The following is a 16,680-nucleotide window of genomic DNA, read 5'->3' as shown; positions in this document are numbered from 1 at the left end:
GTTTCTTGTTCATTCCACATGAAACTATCTTTAAGGGCAACTAAAATCATATATTATTTTATTTAACGTTCAAAAGTGCTATTTGGTCTAAATGGAATAAATGATTTGACTTTGACTTTGAAAACAGAGGAGGGGAAAATTTAATGTTAAAGGGACTTGAAATTTAGTATAGTGGGAAAATTTATAATGAGCGGTACTTGACTTAAACAATGAAGGCTATCGCTGACATCAAAATCTGTTATAATTGTATAACATAAGACATTTGTTATGATATGTTTGTTATGTTTGTTATGTTTGTTATGTTTGTTATGACACTTTGTGTTGTATTTTATGTGTGGAAATTATGATTTATCATGCACGAGTACTATTGTGATATTTCTATTCAAACAAAAGCGTAAAACAAACCGGCAACGTCACATCTACTGGCGTCACTCAGAATGTATTACATACAAATTGTTTTTTGTAAATACGAATAAAAATTATTGTGACCTTGTCGGCTTGTTTTTAAATTTTGTAAATCGTTTATGATCATCGAATCCTGATAATTCACCTATAGACAGGAAATACTAGTATGTTGACAACGAAACAAACGATAACCTGAACAATGACTCAAAAGCGCGACCTGAATTATACGAAACACAGGACCTGCAAATAAATCTTTTTGAAGACATTTTTGACGTGATAACGTCTTATAATTCGATGGTGCTTCAACCCTTAATCCTAACCTCCGATTTCTGTATCAAAGCAGTTTTTTTTATTTAGTAGCCTTATGTGCTTGACACACTCCATCTACTTATTGTGTAAAAGGCACGCACATTTCTTTACGGCGCAGAAAGTCTTTTAGTGCAAAGGGTTCAAACCTATACACATACGACAATAGAATTGGATGTTTTTTTTGTTGTTTTGGATCTCTCGTTTGTAGAGCATATATTTTGTACTATTACTTAGACTTTGCCCTGAAAAACTAGACATTGCCACTAGGGTAGGGTATTGGTAAGATCAATTCTCGATACAAGCTGCGTCCTATAGTCTCCATAATATGTTATTAAATATTATAGGATAATCGAAAAGGTACAGAAGAATTTCCTGAAAACTTTTTATAAAGTAGAACCCTACGAAGTTCTCGAAGTAGGCAATTACAATTTTGCTGTATTAAAATTTTATTTGAAGGTAAGAAAAACGCATAATTGCAAGGAGTGACTAAGAGATTGCACGTTCCGGACAAATCCAGTATCAACAAGGTTCCATTTCCTGCTCGATCTCGCAGCTCAATAGTTTTCTCAACTCTTAGAAATATTTTTTGTTTTTAAATAGGATCTCTGTTTACTGGGATGTATAAAAATAACTTTTAATATTATATTATTTAATTACATTTTGGTTAAGTATATGTATGTTTAATAAACAATTAATAAATAGTGCAATAGCTGTGCCAATAATATGACTGCACAAAACCCACCTCATTAATTATGAAAATGCTATTGTGCTAAAAAATGCAGTATCAAAATATGATTTCATTTATTGTATATGCTCATTAATCCAGTCGTAGTATGCTGGTACATATGCAAATACGTCTGGGAAGCCTCGAGCACACGGTATCCCCCAGGATACTATGCCCACTTGTTTTCCATTCCTCACTAGAGGTCCGCCAGAATCACCCTGAAATGTATTAAATACTGTATTCGGACGCCTTAGTGATTAAATAAAAGTATGCAATATTATGTTTACGCCTAAATTAAAGCTTAATAATACAGTACTTAAAGTGCTTCAAATTATATATAGATATCTTTGATCAATTGTATTTAACAAGAAGGTTTCCACAGAATATTTAACTTTAGTTGGCAAGTGTTTATTTGGCTGTAGAACTAGAAAAACTCTTCATCTCCGTGGCAAGTCTTAATGAAGATAGGCTCTATTATACTCTGATAGTTATAACGAATAAGCCCAAATGTGCTGTTTTGAGACACTGGGTTTATGTACCGAGTGTCTCAAATTGTAGACTAATGAATGAAATATTTATATATTTTTAATAATTTTACTAACATAGTTATAAGTTTTACTATACTAACAACATATGGACTTATTAATTGATCTGAAATAAATTATTTTATTTTATTTATTTATTTTATTTTATACCAGTCTACTTACATTACATGCTCCTTCCGATTCTCTAGTCAATGTGCACATTTGGGTTTTTTCAATGGGTGTAAGACCATTTGTCTGTGCCAGTTTCTGTGAGCATCGCTTATTACTCATTACCGTAACAGTTAACACTTGAAGATTGTCCGGTACTGTTCTTTGGTTCTGAAAATATGTTGTTCACGATAAACCCTTTTGGTTCGTGCTTTTTTGCCGGATTTATTTATTAACACTTTGTTATCATAATATACAAAGTCATACACATAAAAAACAGGTTAGGTACATAATTTATAAGGCAACGGCATTTTGTTTACACAGAAAAATGTGATTGAAAAAGGTTTTTTTTCGGTTTTCTCAGCCGGGGTTCAAACTCTCGATGTTATGGTAGAATTGCCAATGAAAGTACGACTAACACGACCAAGGTGTCTCATCCAACTAATCGAACAGTTTTTTTGTAAAAAAAAACAAAATTAAGTTAAAAATATTTTAAAAAAAAATCTTTCTCTAATTAACACAACTTTTGGTATATTTTTAAGCAAATATACGTATGTACTTACATCTGTGAATCCCCACCCTGTCAATACACACCTAGATCCAGGTCTTATTTTAGGTCTAGAAGCTAAAGTTATCGGTTTTACCATGTCATTGAAGTTAAATTCGCCTTTTATTTGACAGAGTGATATATCATTCTGGAGACGCTGAATGTCAAAATTCTCGTGAATTATAATTTGCTTTATCTCATAACGATCTCCTCCAGATGAAAGTTTGTTTGTTCCTACCACTGCGGCTATCTGGTCTGTTTCTAGGCTATAATTAAAAAGAAATTAAAGGCATCAATATGTCATAAAAAAAAATGTTTCTTGTTATTTTAAAAATAGTTACAATATGCGTAAAACAAAATTTTATTTATTTGTAACTAAATAGCCATAATATATTATTTTTTCAGGAAATATAATCCAGTTTCATAATAACGGAAAATTACCGACAAGTAACTTAAATGAATACCTGCTGGGTGCTAGATCTCAACTGGTACATGGATGCGATGATAATCAGATTCGTTAGTGTTTACATGAGCTCCCACATTGTTATTCTGGAACTAATGTTAGAATATCTGTCCTATGCTTACGTACCCATTGGTGCAGTGTGCAGCGGTGAGAATCCAACTTTCGCTTATAATAGAGCCAGCACAGAAGTGATCATCAGATCTGTCGGTTCTCCTTAACGACACTTGGTATGGAGCCAAGGATTCGGAGGCATCCGTACCGCCAACAATTCTCGATTCCTGCGCATCACCTGTAGAAATTGTTTCAAATTTTTTCGAAATCCTTTTTAAAGTATTAAATGACTAGCAGACTCGGCCAAGCGTTGCTGTGGCTAAGGTTTTTGTTATATTACATAGTAGTAAATTAATCAAGGGAAACCGTAGGAGAACTTATGTGAAACGTTGGTACCACGACACGGACCTAAACTAAACTACCTTTAACTCAGCGCCATCTGTTAGAATTGTATCAAATAATAAACAAATGTTAATGTTATCGTAATTTTAGTAAGGATGCCTATTTTTTTTAAAAATGAAATATAGCCTATGTCACTCAGGAATGATGTAGCTTTCCAACAGTGAAAGAATTTTTCAAATCTGCCAAGTAGTTTCGGAGCCTATTCAATTCATACAAACAAACAAAAAATCAAACCTTTCCTCTTTATAATATTATTATTAGTATTAGTATTAGTATAGATGATGAATGAGTATACATAATATATACTTGTAATTATGTTTTAAAGAGCAGTATTGGCCTAGTGGCTATATCATACGACTCTCATCCCTGAGGTCAAGGTTCGATCCCCGAGTGTGCATCAATGACTTTGTCTATGCGCATTTAACATTTGCTCCAACATGAGGGTTACTCCAAAAAAATCGAACAGAGGAATAATCACCAACTTGCGTATTAGATTGATAAATGATCACGAAACAGATACAGAAATTTGAGGCCAAGGCCTAAAGAAGGATTTAGCGCCACTGATTTTATATTTTTTTGTTTTCATTGCGAACTAATGATCATATTATTTATTCCAACACGCAAAATAATACAGTCAACAACTGTCTTAACCTGTATAATAATTATAAATCAAAATGAGTAAATAAATATTTAAAGGTTTGGTTCCTGTATCAGTGTACCTTTAACGCTGGCAACAATTTATTAATTATGTATAATGATAAGCAACATCAAAATAGGACGGATAAAGAGGTCCTGGGTTGAATTCAAGAATCATTATTATTTAGATTTGTTGGCACAGTCTGAATACATTTTTAATTAATCTCAAGTAAATCTCCGTCGTATATTAAGTTATTATGGCGACTTAAGCAAATACCACAATAATTATTTCTAGAGTAAAACGTCAAAAAAATGTCTGTATACACGAGTTAGAAATTGCATTCATTGGCGTAGCAAGATAAAAATCTTTTCAAAAAATTTTTCTTTCGCCTTATTCTACGTTTGTAGAAAAACAACATTAATAATAGAAAAAACTATAATGTTGAATATACGGCTTTTTGTAACGGTGTGCGCGGTACGTAAAAAAATACTCTCATCACTTTTTCTTACGCGCCAAAATAAAGTAAAACTACAAATATTACCGATACATACCATGAACAATCCATGATAAGACAAAAAGTTTTACGATATTCAAAAACATTGTTACACAATTTAAATATTTAAAGTTAAACTGCCAATATGTCCTAACCGATGCAATACTATTGAGAAAGGGGATGTTCTCTGCATAAATACTTATTTATACTGTATATGTCTATTAAATATTATTTCCTTCATAAAAGATCAATTGTTAGCACAATTTGCGTGCAATTCTCGCAATTAGTTGAACAGAAAACAAGAGAACATTTACATACTACGTTAGATTAAAGGAATACAAATAACATACAAATTATAAGGGATGTATTTAGAAGTTGAAGGAGATGAGCGTCTCCGCTGAGTTGAATAGGTACTATACCTATACTTGCTCGCCACTGTCCCAAAGTGCTGACCGCTTCGATACATCCGATCCCTCTCGTTCGGCTCTCGTTCGGATCTGGCCTACTATATATAGCCCAAGCTATAACCTCCTTGTTCACAAAAATACTGAAATCCATTATTAATTGCAAGCTGTTGAAGTATCTAGAAGGCCACCAGCTGATTATTAGTAATATGTCCGGCCCTAATAACTTTAGGCCAATTTATGTGCTACCTACTTGTAGTAAAATCTTTGAAAAATTTATGTTAAATCAACTTGTAAGTAACATTTTAGCATAAACAAATTATTAAGTGCGCTCTACACTCGCGGTGCGAAGGGCCGCGAAAGCCGCGAAACGCGAGTGTAGATGGTTTCGCGCGTTCGCGTTTTCGCTTCGCGCCGTTCCCTGTTCGGTGTCGGTTTTTTGTCCCGCGACAAAGGTTCGCGCTTGGTTCACAGCGCGCGAACGCGAACACAATCCACACTCGCAGTTTGTCGCAGTAGCTGAGAAGACGTCTCCAGAAGTGGTTGTGCATTATTTATTGCGTACTAAGCAACGTTCTTTTTTTTAAATGAGTACTACGTGGAATAATGAACTTGAATTAAAATTTATTGAGTGTTCTCAATCCCAACCAATACTTTGGCAGCCCAAACACAAGGACCATAAAAATAAAAATAAGATCCACGATGCCAGGACGCGGATAAGTGACATTTTGGATATACCCGTGGGTGATTTGAAAAAAAAAAGGATTCACTTATGTCCAGTTACAGGACGCGATGTTATCTCGTCGTCGTCGTCCATCTTCTTTGAGGCCGCGAACGAGACTACGAAGCTTCGCGAGTGTGGATAGACACGTCATGAAAACGCGAAGTTCACGGCCGCGATTCGCAGGCGAGTGTAGAGCGCACATTATCTGATCGCTTTTATCAAGGGTCGCTCGACAGGCGATGCCGGTGTTATAGAGAAAGAAGATAGGAAGAGATAAATTCAAGGAAATTAATATACTTACCTTTCAACGATCAGCCGAAAGGAGCATGTTAAGATTGAATCTGAGAAATAGGATTGTATGTACAACATTACGAAATAAAACAAACTGGTTTGCCGCCTGACATCGCGTTGGGTGGGGCACACATCAAGAGGAGGAGAGGAGGCCTATGTCCAACCTAACCTAACAAGCAAATGATTATTCCTAAATGTTAAAGTGTATTTTTCAATTCAAAATCAATGAAACTTATAATCTATTATAATTAAGTTTGGATTGATGGATTTCTATAGGCCTTCAATAACACATACATATATATATATACATATATATAAATATAAATAGCACTCCAGACACAATAAGAACTGAATTGAACATTGTTTTAAGTTAATTTCCATGATAAAGATATGTCATGACACCATACACCGGGAGTACATTGTTAATCGACCGATTCGTGAAATGAACCAAACAATACCTGTCTTGTTTACTAGCCATTTGCCTACCATATCCATTATGAGGTCTCTGTACAAATCCCGGATAAAGCCAAAAAGCTATACGTCAAACATGAGTAAAAATGTCTAAGTCTATTACCTACAAACATTAAGTAAAGGTAGAGTAGGTATTTCTCAGAGACATTTCTCATGAAATTTTTTTTATAGAACAGAGGGCAAATGGGCAGGGGGCTCACCTGATGTTAACTCATTATTATTAACACCGTCGTCTACTTTCTAGTACAAATATCGCTTTTAGTAACTGACTCGATAATTGGTTAATAATTAAATATTTATTTTCAGCCATGGCAATTTTCAAAATAGTTATTTAAGTCGGTTGCGCTGAATAGCAAACTAGGAATAATGTTTCATTTTTCTTCTATAGATTAATATTATTGAAACTTTTAATATTGTTGTAAAAACCTTAACTCTCAATAAAAAAAATGTCGTGTACACACGTAAGAAGCTTCTTTATGATATTATTTTTCTATAAAAGGATCTTGTGTATGTAATTTTACAGATATTGGTTAGAAAGTTAAAAGTTTAACACAAGGCTGTTATTATCATAGACATGAATACAAATAATACAATTATTTCATTTTACACTTATTACTGGTAAGATTATAACAAAATTTAATTAATTGTATTAATTGAATATTATGAACTATTACTATCATTGTTATCGTTATTATATATTTCTGTTGTTAAGAGCTTCGAATCAACCGTGGTAACGGAAAAATGTGACAGTAAATTATTGTCCAACGCCGATATTTCACTTCAATAAAATAAATTTCAATAATTTTTCTATATGTTGGTTATGTTGATTTTTTTTTATAGAAAAATAGCTATTTCTAATCTCCTTTGACAACAGATCATTAATGTCTTGATGGTTTTTTTATTGCATCTATTATTATTGGAGGTGGTTTAGGTATGTTAAGTTTTATTTCAGTCTATTTATCTTCTGCTACTTGGGGTGACATATTCTAATTCCTTTTCTTCCTGGATTTTACACGTATACGTGTAAATTCCGTTTCTCTCGCGAACTCTTCCTCGTCTGGGCTATAATGAGCGCGTACGAGGCGTCGAGGAAATTTTATTGGGACTTGATTAATGTCAGGTTCAGCAGTTAATTGGGTTAATATTCTTTATAGATCCTGTTGCAGTGTTTCTATTATACCCTGTAGCTCTTGGACAACGTATTCATTATTATCACGTAATTTTGCATATAAAACATGTTCTTTTTCCGTCAACGTAATATTATTAGAGAGTATCAGTTTGTATTGTATTTATAATTGATAATATGAAAAGGTTTAGCTGCTTTTATAACAAAATATATTTGGGTCATCGCTGCCTCATCATGGACGGCGGCTGTTGACGCTTCAACCAAAATGTTTAAGTAAATGTTAGTAGAAAAATGTTGTTGCCTGTGGTTATGCACCCCTATTGTTTAAAGGCCTCCTTCGACCCATTCCAGATATTCCTTATTATCTCAATAATTTTACATTTTTAATTTTATTTTTTCACGAAGTTAAAGCCCCCAATTGTTTTTAATTTGTTTCCAATTAAAAGGTAATGAGAATATTATAATTTAAATAATAATTATCACTTACACCTCTCGAAAACAATTAAAATACTAATTGCTTTGGAAAAATCCAAGAAATTAAATTATAATGAAGAGTTCGAGTAATGTTTATCACGTGATATTGGCAGACTAGTGTTAGACTAATTAATTAGTCTAACACTAGTCTAAGCTAATCCTTGGCCAGTCCGCATCTTCAGTCCCAGGACCTGCTACAGCTACGCATTTCCTAGAGCTGCGGGCGATACAGGGCAGAAGGCGGGCATTCTGCGCCTCAAATAGGTTCGACCTGGTACGTCCTAGGGAGGAAACTGATAATGACAGCGACCATCACCGAGTTGGCGAATTATTAGACCCTAGGTCATCCGAGGTCGACCACAGTGAGTCTCCATCGCGTTCGGTCTCAAGGTTGTTACCGAATTATGCTCTAACTTTAAAGTTCAAATTTATTTTATGTACTTGTTAAATAAGCGTTTAATTTCTTTCTACACAGTCTTGAAATTTCAATATTTCAATATAAATGTTTTTTTAACGTAATTTCCGTGCTTATCAAAAATTAGGTTTTTTGGTAATTTATTCACATAAAATTTTGTATAAATATGCTGCTGAAAATAAGAAATATTACATCAGGAGCAGGACTGCAGTAAAAATATTTCTTCATTTTGGAATATTACTTCTTTATAAACAATATTGTACATATTTCAACTCACGATTAGTCATCCTTACGCCTCGTCAATAATTGTCCCTCATATAAATCACATTCACAACTCAGATTAACGCGCACGGACCGCGTGGATCATGTAACCCACTAAAATGAAGTATATTCACAGGCGAAGGGGACGTTTCGGAAGCTAAAGATGGAGACAGCCGAATAATAAGTGGCAAAGCTGCCACTCCAGGCATGGCTAAGTACCAAGTTTCCATACGTGCTCATAATGGAAAGCAAGAATGGCACTCTTGCGGAGGTTCTATTATAAGCCAACAGTACGTACTAACTGCCGCGCATTGCATTGTGTAGGACAGCTAAAATTTCATGCCTTACGACAAAATTTAATGATGTGTTGTTGATATAAGAAAACGAAGTGAAGATTTGTCTATAGTAGTTGGCAGTCACCAGATCAAAACAGGTGGCGACCGATACAAGATTAAGAACCTCATGAGAATTTTTTAAAGGCCAAAGGGAAGAGTGACGTAGGCGTCATACAAGTCGAAGGCAACATCCAATACAAGGACAATGTTCAACCAATTGAGTTGTTCACTCGAACGATACCCATTGGAAGGAAATGTCTTTTGACCGGTTAGGGAAAAGTAAACTTCCTGAGTATATTGTAATTAATTTAATTGTTAGAAATAATATTAATGTTGTCATATTCTTCCAACAAGAGATAAGTATTATTTCTCCGGGAATCGTCAGTAAAAAAGTATTTAAATATGGCGACTAGCGCAATGGCGTCTCCTGCGAGACTCGGACCTCGGATTGAGCCGTTGAAAGGTGGTGAAACGCGATAAGCGAAGTACATTTACAGCGATATATTTTTTTTTTTACAGCGACCCCTACTAGCCTATCATACATACACACAATCAGGTAGATATGTGACCGAGTGGCTAAACTGCTCTAATTTTCTAAAAAGGGACCTTATTAACTTACACTGACAAATCCCTGGATATGGGTTTCCTGAGAACTGTACCAGATAACTTCGCTGGCTCTGTAACAGCCAGCCAATAGCCATTTCAGCCATGTGAAAAGAGGATTATTTTACATAAATTTATGTATGTAAAAGATCTAGTATGTGATAGAGCTCATCTTGAAATAATCAAGCCCATCCAAGACCACATTTCTACTGACTGAAAATTTCCGCCTCGAAAAACCCGTCATCATAAAAATTTCTTCTAAAGATTCAAACCTGACCAGACCTTGAATAATGGACAACTCTGCGGTAAGCGCCCGAACAACAAAGGCACATGCCATGTAAGTAACAATAAAGTTGTGATGAAAATGACTGCCGAGTCATTTAGAAACCTTGCCGTGTGTGATCTGGTCTGGGGCCTACATAAGTTCTCAGGATATTTTCATTCATATTCATTCTACAATCAAAAGATCAAAAGCATATAAAAATATTATTTTTCATAAAGTTGTAAATTTGAAATTAACAATTATTAAATTAATGCATTAATTATATTATTTGGTGTTAAAAGAGTTTGAAGAAGAAGGATCGAAATTTTTTATATCTTATTCTAGGAATAGAAGACCAATCAAATTCACGATTGTTACTCGGATACTTTAATTAAATTTGTCACACAGGGTGATTCCGGTGGACCACTCGTTTTTGAAGAGGGCGACAAATATATTCAAATAGGAATCGTGTCCAGGGGAATTCCCTGCGGTGAAGACGTTCCCGATGTATTTGCTTCAGTCCATGGTAACTACGCTTAAAGAGCAAAATAAAGTGATCAAATTCAAAAATATTCGACATTGTAACATAATATGATCGAAATAAACATCACTTCAATTAAAATTATATTTTATTCTACTGCAAATATTCTTGATACAATTATATCTAACATATTATCTATATATAACAGATACAAAAGTACAAAAGAGCCCCTACGAGCATAGCCCAGTCAAGTCTTTTCGGTTGGTTTAACCTTGGCATCTGGTCCAGGTAGATATTGTACTTGTACAAATTTAAAATGGCAACCACATTATAGTAAATAATTATATTTTTGAGCAACGGCTCAATAATATAATTAATAACTGTGTGCCAAATAATACGGAAGCAGTGACTTCACCAGTCGTATACTGGAATTCGAAACTATTGAACTATCAAGTGCAAGAAAAAACGATCCTAGAACTTATTCACTCCTGACTCGAAAATGTTTTTTTTTTGAAAGGCCTTAAGGACCTTTATAGCTAAACACGGGCTGTTTTGTGTGAGATTTGAATCTCGTCTTGGGCCGTCGCGGGGGGGTCAATCGCCTGAGGGCAGGACGGAAGCTCACTGGAGTGAGCGAAGTACGAAGAAAAGGTCCTCGCCTTCCCCGGCGGTTTCTACTCTAATCTGTTTTTTATGGGTACTGTTAATATTATTGGCCGCGCGGGCAACTTTTTAGTTGTCGTTAGCTATTATGATTGGATCACCCGGATCCGTTAGTACGTTTAGGGGCCTCCTGCGAGCCTTTTTAGTCGAGAAGGGGTAGTTATTGATGCTCTTACGCATCAATGGGTTGGGATGGTGTTGAGCCTTGTCGAAGTGGCGTTTGCACGCCAACTTCATCCATTGGGCTATAGTAGGGAAGCTCTAGATTGTAGTGAAGATCGACTTTTCTCACGTAGAAACGTAGGGTGTCATCGGACGCAAGCCTTGTACAAGGTCACCTTGTGTCTAAGGGGACATATCTCCTTTTATTTAGGAGGTAATAGAGGCGAGAGAGGACAAAAGCGGCCTTCTTGCGAACGCGGCTATATGCTTACCGAAAGACATGCCGCTGTCGAGCGAATCGAAAATGGCCGTTAAACGTTAAGCTAAATCCATGGTGTATCGACGAAAACGTGGAATTGAAATAAATCGGAGCTTCCTAATCCAAAGTTTTATCAATTATTTTTTATTTAATTTATCTAATCAATCTTAAAAACGAATTGTAATTATGAAAGCATGTTCTGAAGGAAGACGTGTTCATTTTGCGTATATGATTTTTGATGCGGTGACCAAAGCCCCTTCACATCTCACCTCCACCAGTCGCCCACGAATTAGGTGATAAACCTAATTCTATTTTCGACTATACGTCATACTGACATTATTAGGTCTTAACAGTTTTGAAACAGATAAAGAATTTCTGTGCGTGGCAGTAACTAACCAGTCTTAGTTTATTATTATATTCTTTACTTATTCGTTATGCTGCGAGCAGTGTTGGCCTAGTGGCTTCAGCGTGCGTAAGTCGTAGGTTCGATCCCCGGCTGTGCACTTTTCTTTCTATGTGCGTATTTAACATGGCACCTCATGGCTCATCACTACTTGCCTATTAGATGGAAAAAAGGTTCATGAAATAGATTCAGAAAACTGAGGCCAAGAGCTAAAGAGGTGGTAGTGCCACTGATTTATTTTATTTACTTATTTGTTATATGGATTGTCTTCGGTTTATAAATGATACAGACCATTTTGTCCTATTTTTTATTCACGCACATTTCCCGACACATAGCCCCTATATCAAGCCTCTCTAATGTATCGTTTGTTTATGAAACCTTTGATCTAGTTTGTGCCATCTATTCATAAATACAAATTTAAAATCAATATTTTTATCACTTTTTGCATTTAAAGGCACATTAAGTTAACATTTTCATACCAAATAATTATTTAATTACAATAACTCTTACATATTTTATGTTAAATTCAAATGGTAAATGGAAATCTTCATTACATAAAAAGTGTTAATTACATGAGTTAGATAGTTTTGCAAATTGAGAATGATGAAACATTATTCTAGGTTTGCGATCCAGCACCACCGACATTGAAAATAGCCATTGCATAACCTGGCTAAAAATAATTATTTAGTCAGTAATTAAAATCGGTATTGGTACTAGAGTAAACGACGGCGTTTTTGTTATAATATATTTTTTCTACTTAAAAGTTTACACCGCTACGTAGAATAGAGGAACTCTGCACAATGTGGCGCTTCAGCGCTTACGACACACTCCAAGCAGCTTCGTGTTGCCGCTGAACGATATAATACACGTGTCCACCAAAACATTGATGTCCGGACAACATCTGCTCCAGACAAAAGATCTTAGTATTGTCTTTTATTTACATAACTTTTACACATTTAAAGAAAAACACTTTTTTAACGGATTATAGATAATTATAAGTTTAAATATAATAATACATATCTATAATCCGTTAAAAGATCTTAATTAAGTGAATTAGATTAGGTTCGGAATTCACTGAATTTGAAAACAAGGGTTTCAACTTGCATGAGCAAGTGAGTCTTGTGTGGGCTAAATTAGCAAATTCAGCGTAGGTGCGCTAAAGAGCTGTCAGAGATGGTACAAGGCGATCCATTTTAGACTTTACCAGAGACAATATCATCTTCATAATAATAATTATTATTATTACAAGCATTGTTCATTTTCATAACCTTAATTTACATTTCAAAATATGTTGTTAGTATGCACTTATAGGTAAATGTTAGTAGTAAAATGATGCCGTCTGTGGATATAGACCCCTAATGTTTAAAGGCCTCCTCGGACCTTTGCCAGATAGTTCCCTTCCTTATATAATAATAATAAAATAATAAAAAGTCTTTATTCATTTTAAGTACATTTTCTTTTCAAAGTGTAAGATTTGGAAACCCTTTTATGTAAAAATACCTGTGTTAGGGTTCCCTCTTCCATAACAAACTTAATTACTTAAAATAATGACATTATTTAACATATTTTTTTGAACCGTTTCCTTTTTATTTTTATTTATGTTTAATTTTTTTTATTTTTTATCCTTCCATTACACACATAAATTTTGTTGTATCAAAACAATTTTACGTTACCCGCCATATTAGATGTATTTTAGATAAATTAAATACTTTTATGTTTCCAATTAAAAAGTAATGAGTTTATTATAATTTAAATAATTATTATCTCTACCACCTCTGATATACAATTATAATCCCGTTTACTTTTTCTTTCTTCAAATCTTTCTTGAAATTTCAATAAGTAACAACCATAAAATTCTAACAAAAACGTAGATATTTTAAAACTAATCACCAATATTAATTAGGTTTTTATTACGTAATTTCCGTGCTTATCAAAAAATATATTTTTGGTAATTTATTCAAAACAATGTAGTATAAATATGCCGCTGAAAATAAGAAATGTTACATGGGGAATAAGAGGCAGTAAAAATGTTTCTTCATTTTGGACTATTACTTTTTTTGCCGCAAGGACTCTATGGTAAGATAAACTGCATTGTACGCGCACAGACCGCGCGGATCTTGTAACCCAATAAAATAAAATAAAAAATATTCACAGGCAAAGTGGACATTTCGGAAGCTAAAGATGGAGACAGCCGAATAATAGGTGGCAAAGATGCCACTCCCGGCATGGCTAAGTACCAAGTATCTATACGTACCCATAATGGAGAGAAAGAGTGGCACACTTGCGGAGGATCTATTATAAATCAACAGTACATCTTAACTGCCGCGCGTTGCATTGTTGGGTGAGTAAATTTTTCATTCCTATTTTTAAATTTTATTTCATTGTATAGGAAAGCAAAAATATATAAATTCCCCTCCTTGCTTGCTCACACCGAGTCGTGGTATTTACATCTTTTTTAATCATTGAATATGTGTAAAAGTTATCATTTAATGAAGAAAGTAGAAATTTAATGATATCGTACTGATATGCTTAAAATAACTTATAGGAAACGAGCTGACGAGTTGTCTATAGTTGTTGGCAGTCACCAGATCAATACCGGTGGCACCCGGCATAAGATTAAGAAATTGGTACCTCATGAGAAATATTCAAAGGCCACAGGGAAGAATGACATAGGCGTTGTACAAGTCAAAGGCAAAATCCAATACAATGACAATGTTCAACCAATTCAGTTGGTCAAACAACATATACGCATTGGAAGGAAATGTCTTTTGACCGGTTGGGGAAAAACTGATCTCGTGAGTATATTATTTTTGTCATATTATTCCAACATGAGATAACTATTAACGCGCACTTAACACACACTCACTATTTCATTACACTGTAAATAAAAAACATATACCAATAATGGCACATAAGGCACGCGCAGGTGCACATTTTTGCTCATTGTTCGCCTTAAGGACCTTTAACGCCCAGCTCGGGCTGTTTTGGCCAGCGAAGATCGACCGATATTGACTTTTTCCCGCCACTAGCGGGACTCTGACCTCGCCGTCACGAGGTGGTCAATCGCCCAAAGGGTAGGGTAGAAGCTCACTAGAGTGAGCGAAGTAAATCCATGCCTTCATCGGCGAAGGCGGTTTCTTACCTAGGGTGGCGTCTGATAGCTTTCTGGGATAAGTAGTAGGTATTTTATCCTTAATGCACGATTCAAGAAGGTACGTGCTCGTTATTTCTCATGTACATCATTACGTCCTTGTCGTACGGTATTCTAGAATATTCAGTCTAGCTTCCTTCTCTTCTGACACCTAATATACACTCTGATATAATGTTCCTTCATCATAGGGGTCACAGAAACCTGACCCTTTTGAAGAGCATAGTACATTATTTAAACGTCTTTAATACGATTTTTAATATGTCATGTCACTTCCATACTAATAATGCAAGGCGATTAATTTTACAGAAAAAGAATATTTATCCAAACAATCTTCAAATATTGTACTTCCAAACTGTAAGTAATTACGGGTGCACAAAAAAATTGTATACACGCCCATCTGTTCGGCCGGGTTTGCCCGTGAATAATGGACAACTCTGCGCTAAGCACCCCAAGAACCAAGGCATGTGCCATGTAAGTAAAATAACATATTATATCCTTTCTACAACAAATTTTCATAGGCATCTAATTGCCATCCTTTTAATATGTGTGATGTTTGAGAGCAAAAATAAAACAAATCAAATGTATTATATTTCCGGTGTTAAAAAAGCTTGAAGAGCTTGAAGAGCAACATGTTCTAGGAACAGAAGATCATTCAACTTTACGCTTGTACTTTAATTCTTAAATTTGTCACGCAGGGTGATTCCGGTGGGCCCCTCGTTTTTGAAGAGGGTAACAAATTTCTTCAATTAGGAGTCGCATCCTGGGGAATTTCCTGCGCCAAAGACTTTCCCGATGTATTTGCTTCAGTCCCTGGTAACTACGCTTGGATACAGAGCAAAATTAAGTTATCAAATTCATAAATATTCAACATTGTAACATCAGATCAAAAGAAATATCATTTTAAATAAAAGTATATTTTATTTTATCCAAAATTTTCTCGATACAATTATATCATTATATGCCAGAAGCCATAACCAACCATTGTATGCCAGGAGCCATCCCTGTAAACATTTTAGACAAAGTTTTGTGTGGAAATTATACAAGTAACACAACCATAATATTGCTTTTTGGGAGAAGGGGAAATGTAGGACAAAATGAATTGTTGTAATTTATTGACAAATTAAAATCACTTAATGTAAAGAATATTATCTTGTTTACATTTCCTTACATCAAAGGTGCACCTAGGGAAAATAAAATTAGATATAAGTTGAACATGCTGTTGCACAATAGTTTAACAACTAATAATATACAATTAAATTGTGACTTTAATTGACATAAATTGTATATTTAAATATAATTATTTATTGACAAAGGTTCCTACCTAATTATTATTTACAACAGATAGCTACTATGCTATCTTATTTACAACTAAAGCTAAACATTTAGCTTTTCAGACAACTGCTTCTATTGAGCTGTTTCGTTTATTAAAAGGATGTAGTGATACTTTTAGTAACACTTCATTAATAAATAAT

The 16,680-nt window shown here is 34.5% G+C and overlaps 2 protein-coding genes across 2 annotated transcripts; one reads left to right on the top strand and one right to left on the bottom strand.

The window, feature by feature from the left end:
* Positions 1-1,346: 1,346 nt before the first annotated feature.
* Positions 1,347-4,931, bottom strand: LOC110999823 (chymotrypsin-1-like). Its single transcript, XM_045631473.1, has 5 exons — positions 4,782-4,931; positions 3,267-3,429; positions 2,694-2,943; positions 2,146-2,301; positions 1,347-1,656 (listed from the first exon to the last, which is right to left on the bottom strand). Exons 1-5 carry the CDS (start codon positions 4,828-4,830, stop codon positions 1,516-1,518), a joined length of 759 nt encoding a protein of 252 aa, XP_045487429.1. The 5' UTR covers positions 4,831-4,931; the 3' UTR covers positions 1,347-1,515.
* Positions 4,932-14,118: 9,187 nt separating this feature from the next.
* Positions 14,119-16,099, top strand: LOC123689827 (chymotrypsin-2-like). Its single transcript, XM_045631478.1, has 5 exons — positions 14,119-14,133; positions 14,212-14,398; positions 14,603-14,852; positions 15,515-15,679; positions 15,904-16,099. Exons 2-5 carry the CDS (start codon positions 14,283-14,285, stop codon positions 16,066-16,068), a joined length of 696 nt encoding a protein of 231 aa, XP_045487434.1. The 5' UTR covers positions 14,119-14,133; positions 14,212-14,282; the 3' UTR covers positions 16,069-16,099.
* The last annotated feature ends 581 nt before the right edge of the window (positions 16,100-16,680 follow it).

The sequence above is a fragment of the Pieris rapae genome, chromosome 2 (assembly GCF_905147795.1).
Source record: "Pieris rapae chromosome 2, ilPieRapa1.1, whole genome shotgun sequence".
NCBI lineage: Eukaryota > Metazoa > Arthropoda > Insecta > Lepidoptera > Pieridae > Pieris > Pieris rapae.
Note: the sequence above shows the minus strand (reverse complement) of the source record. Positions and strands in the feature narration are given on the sequence as shown.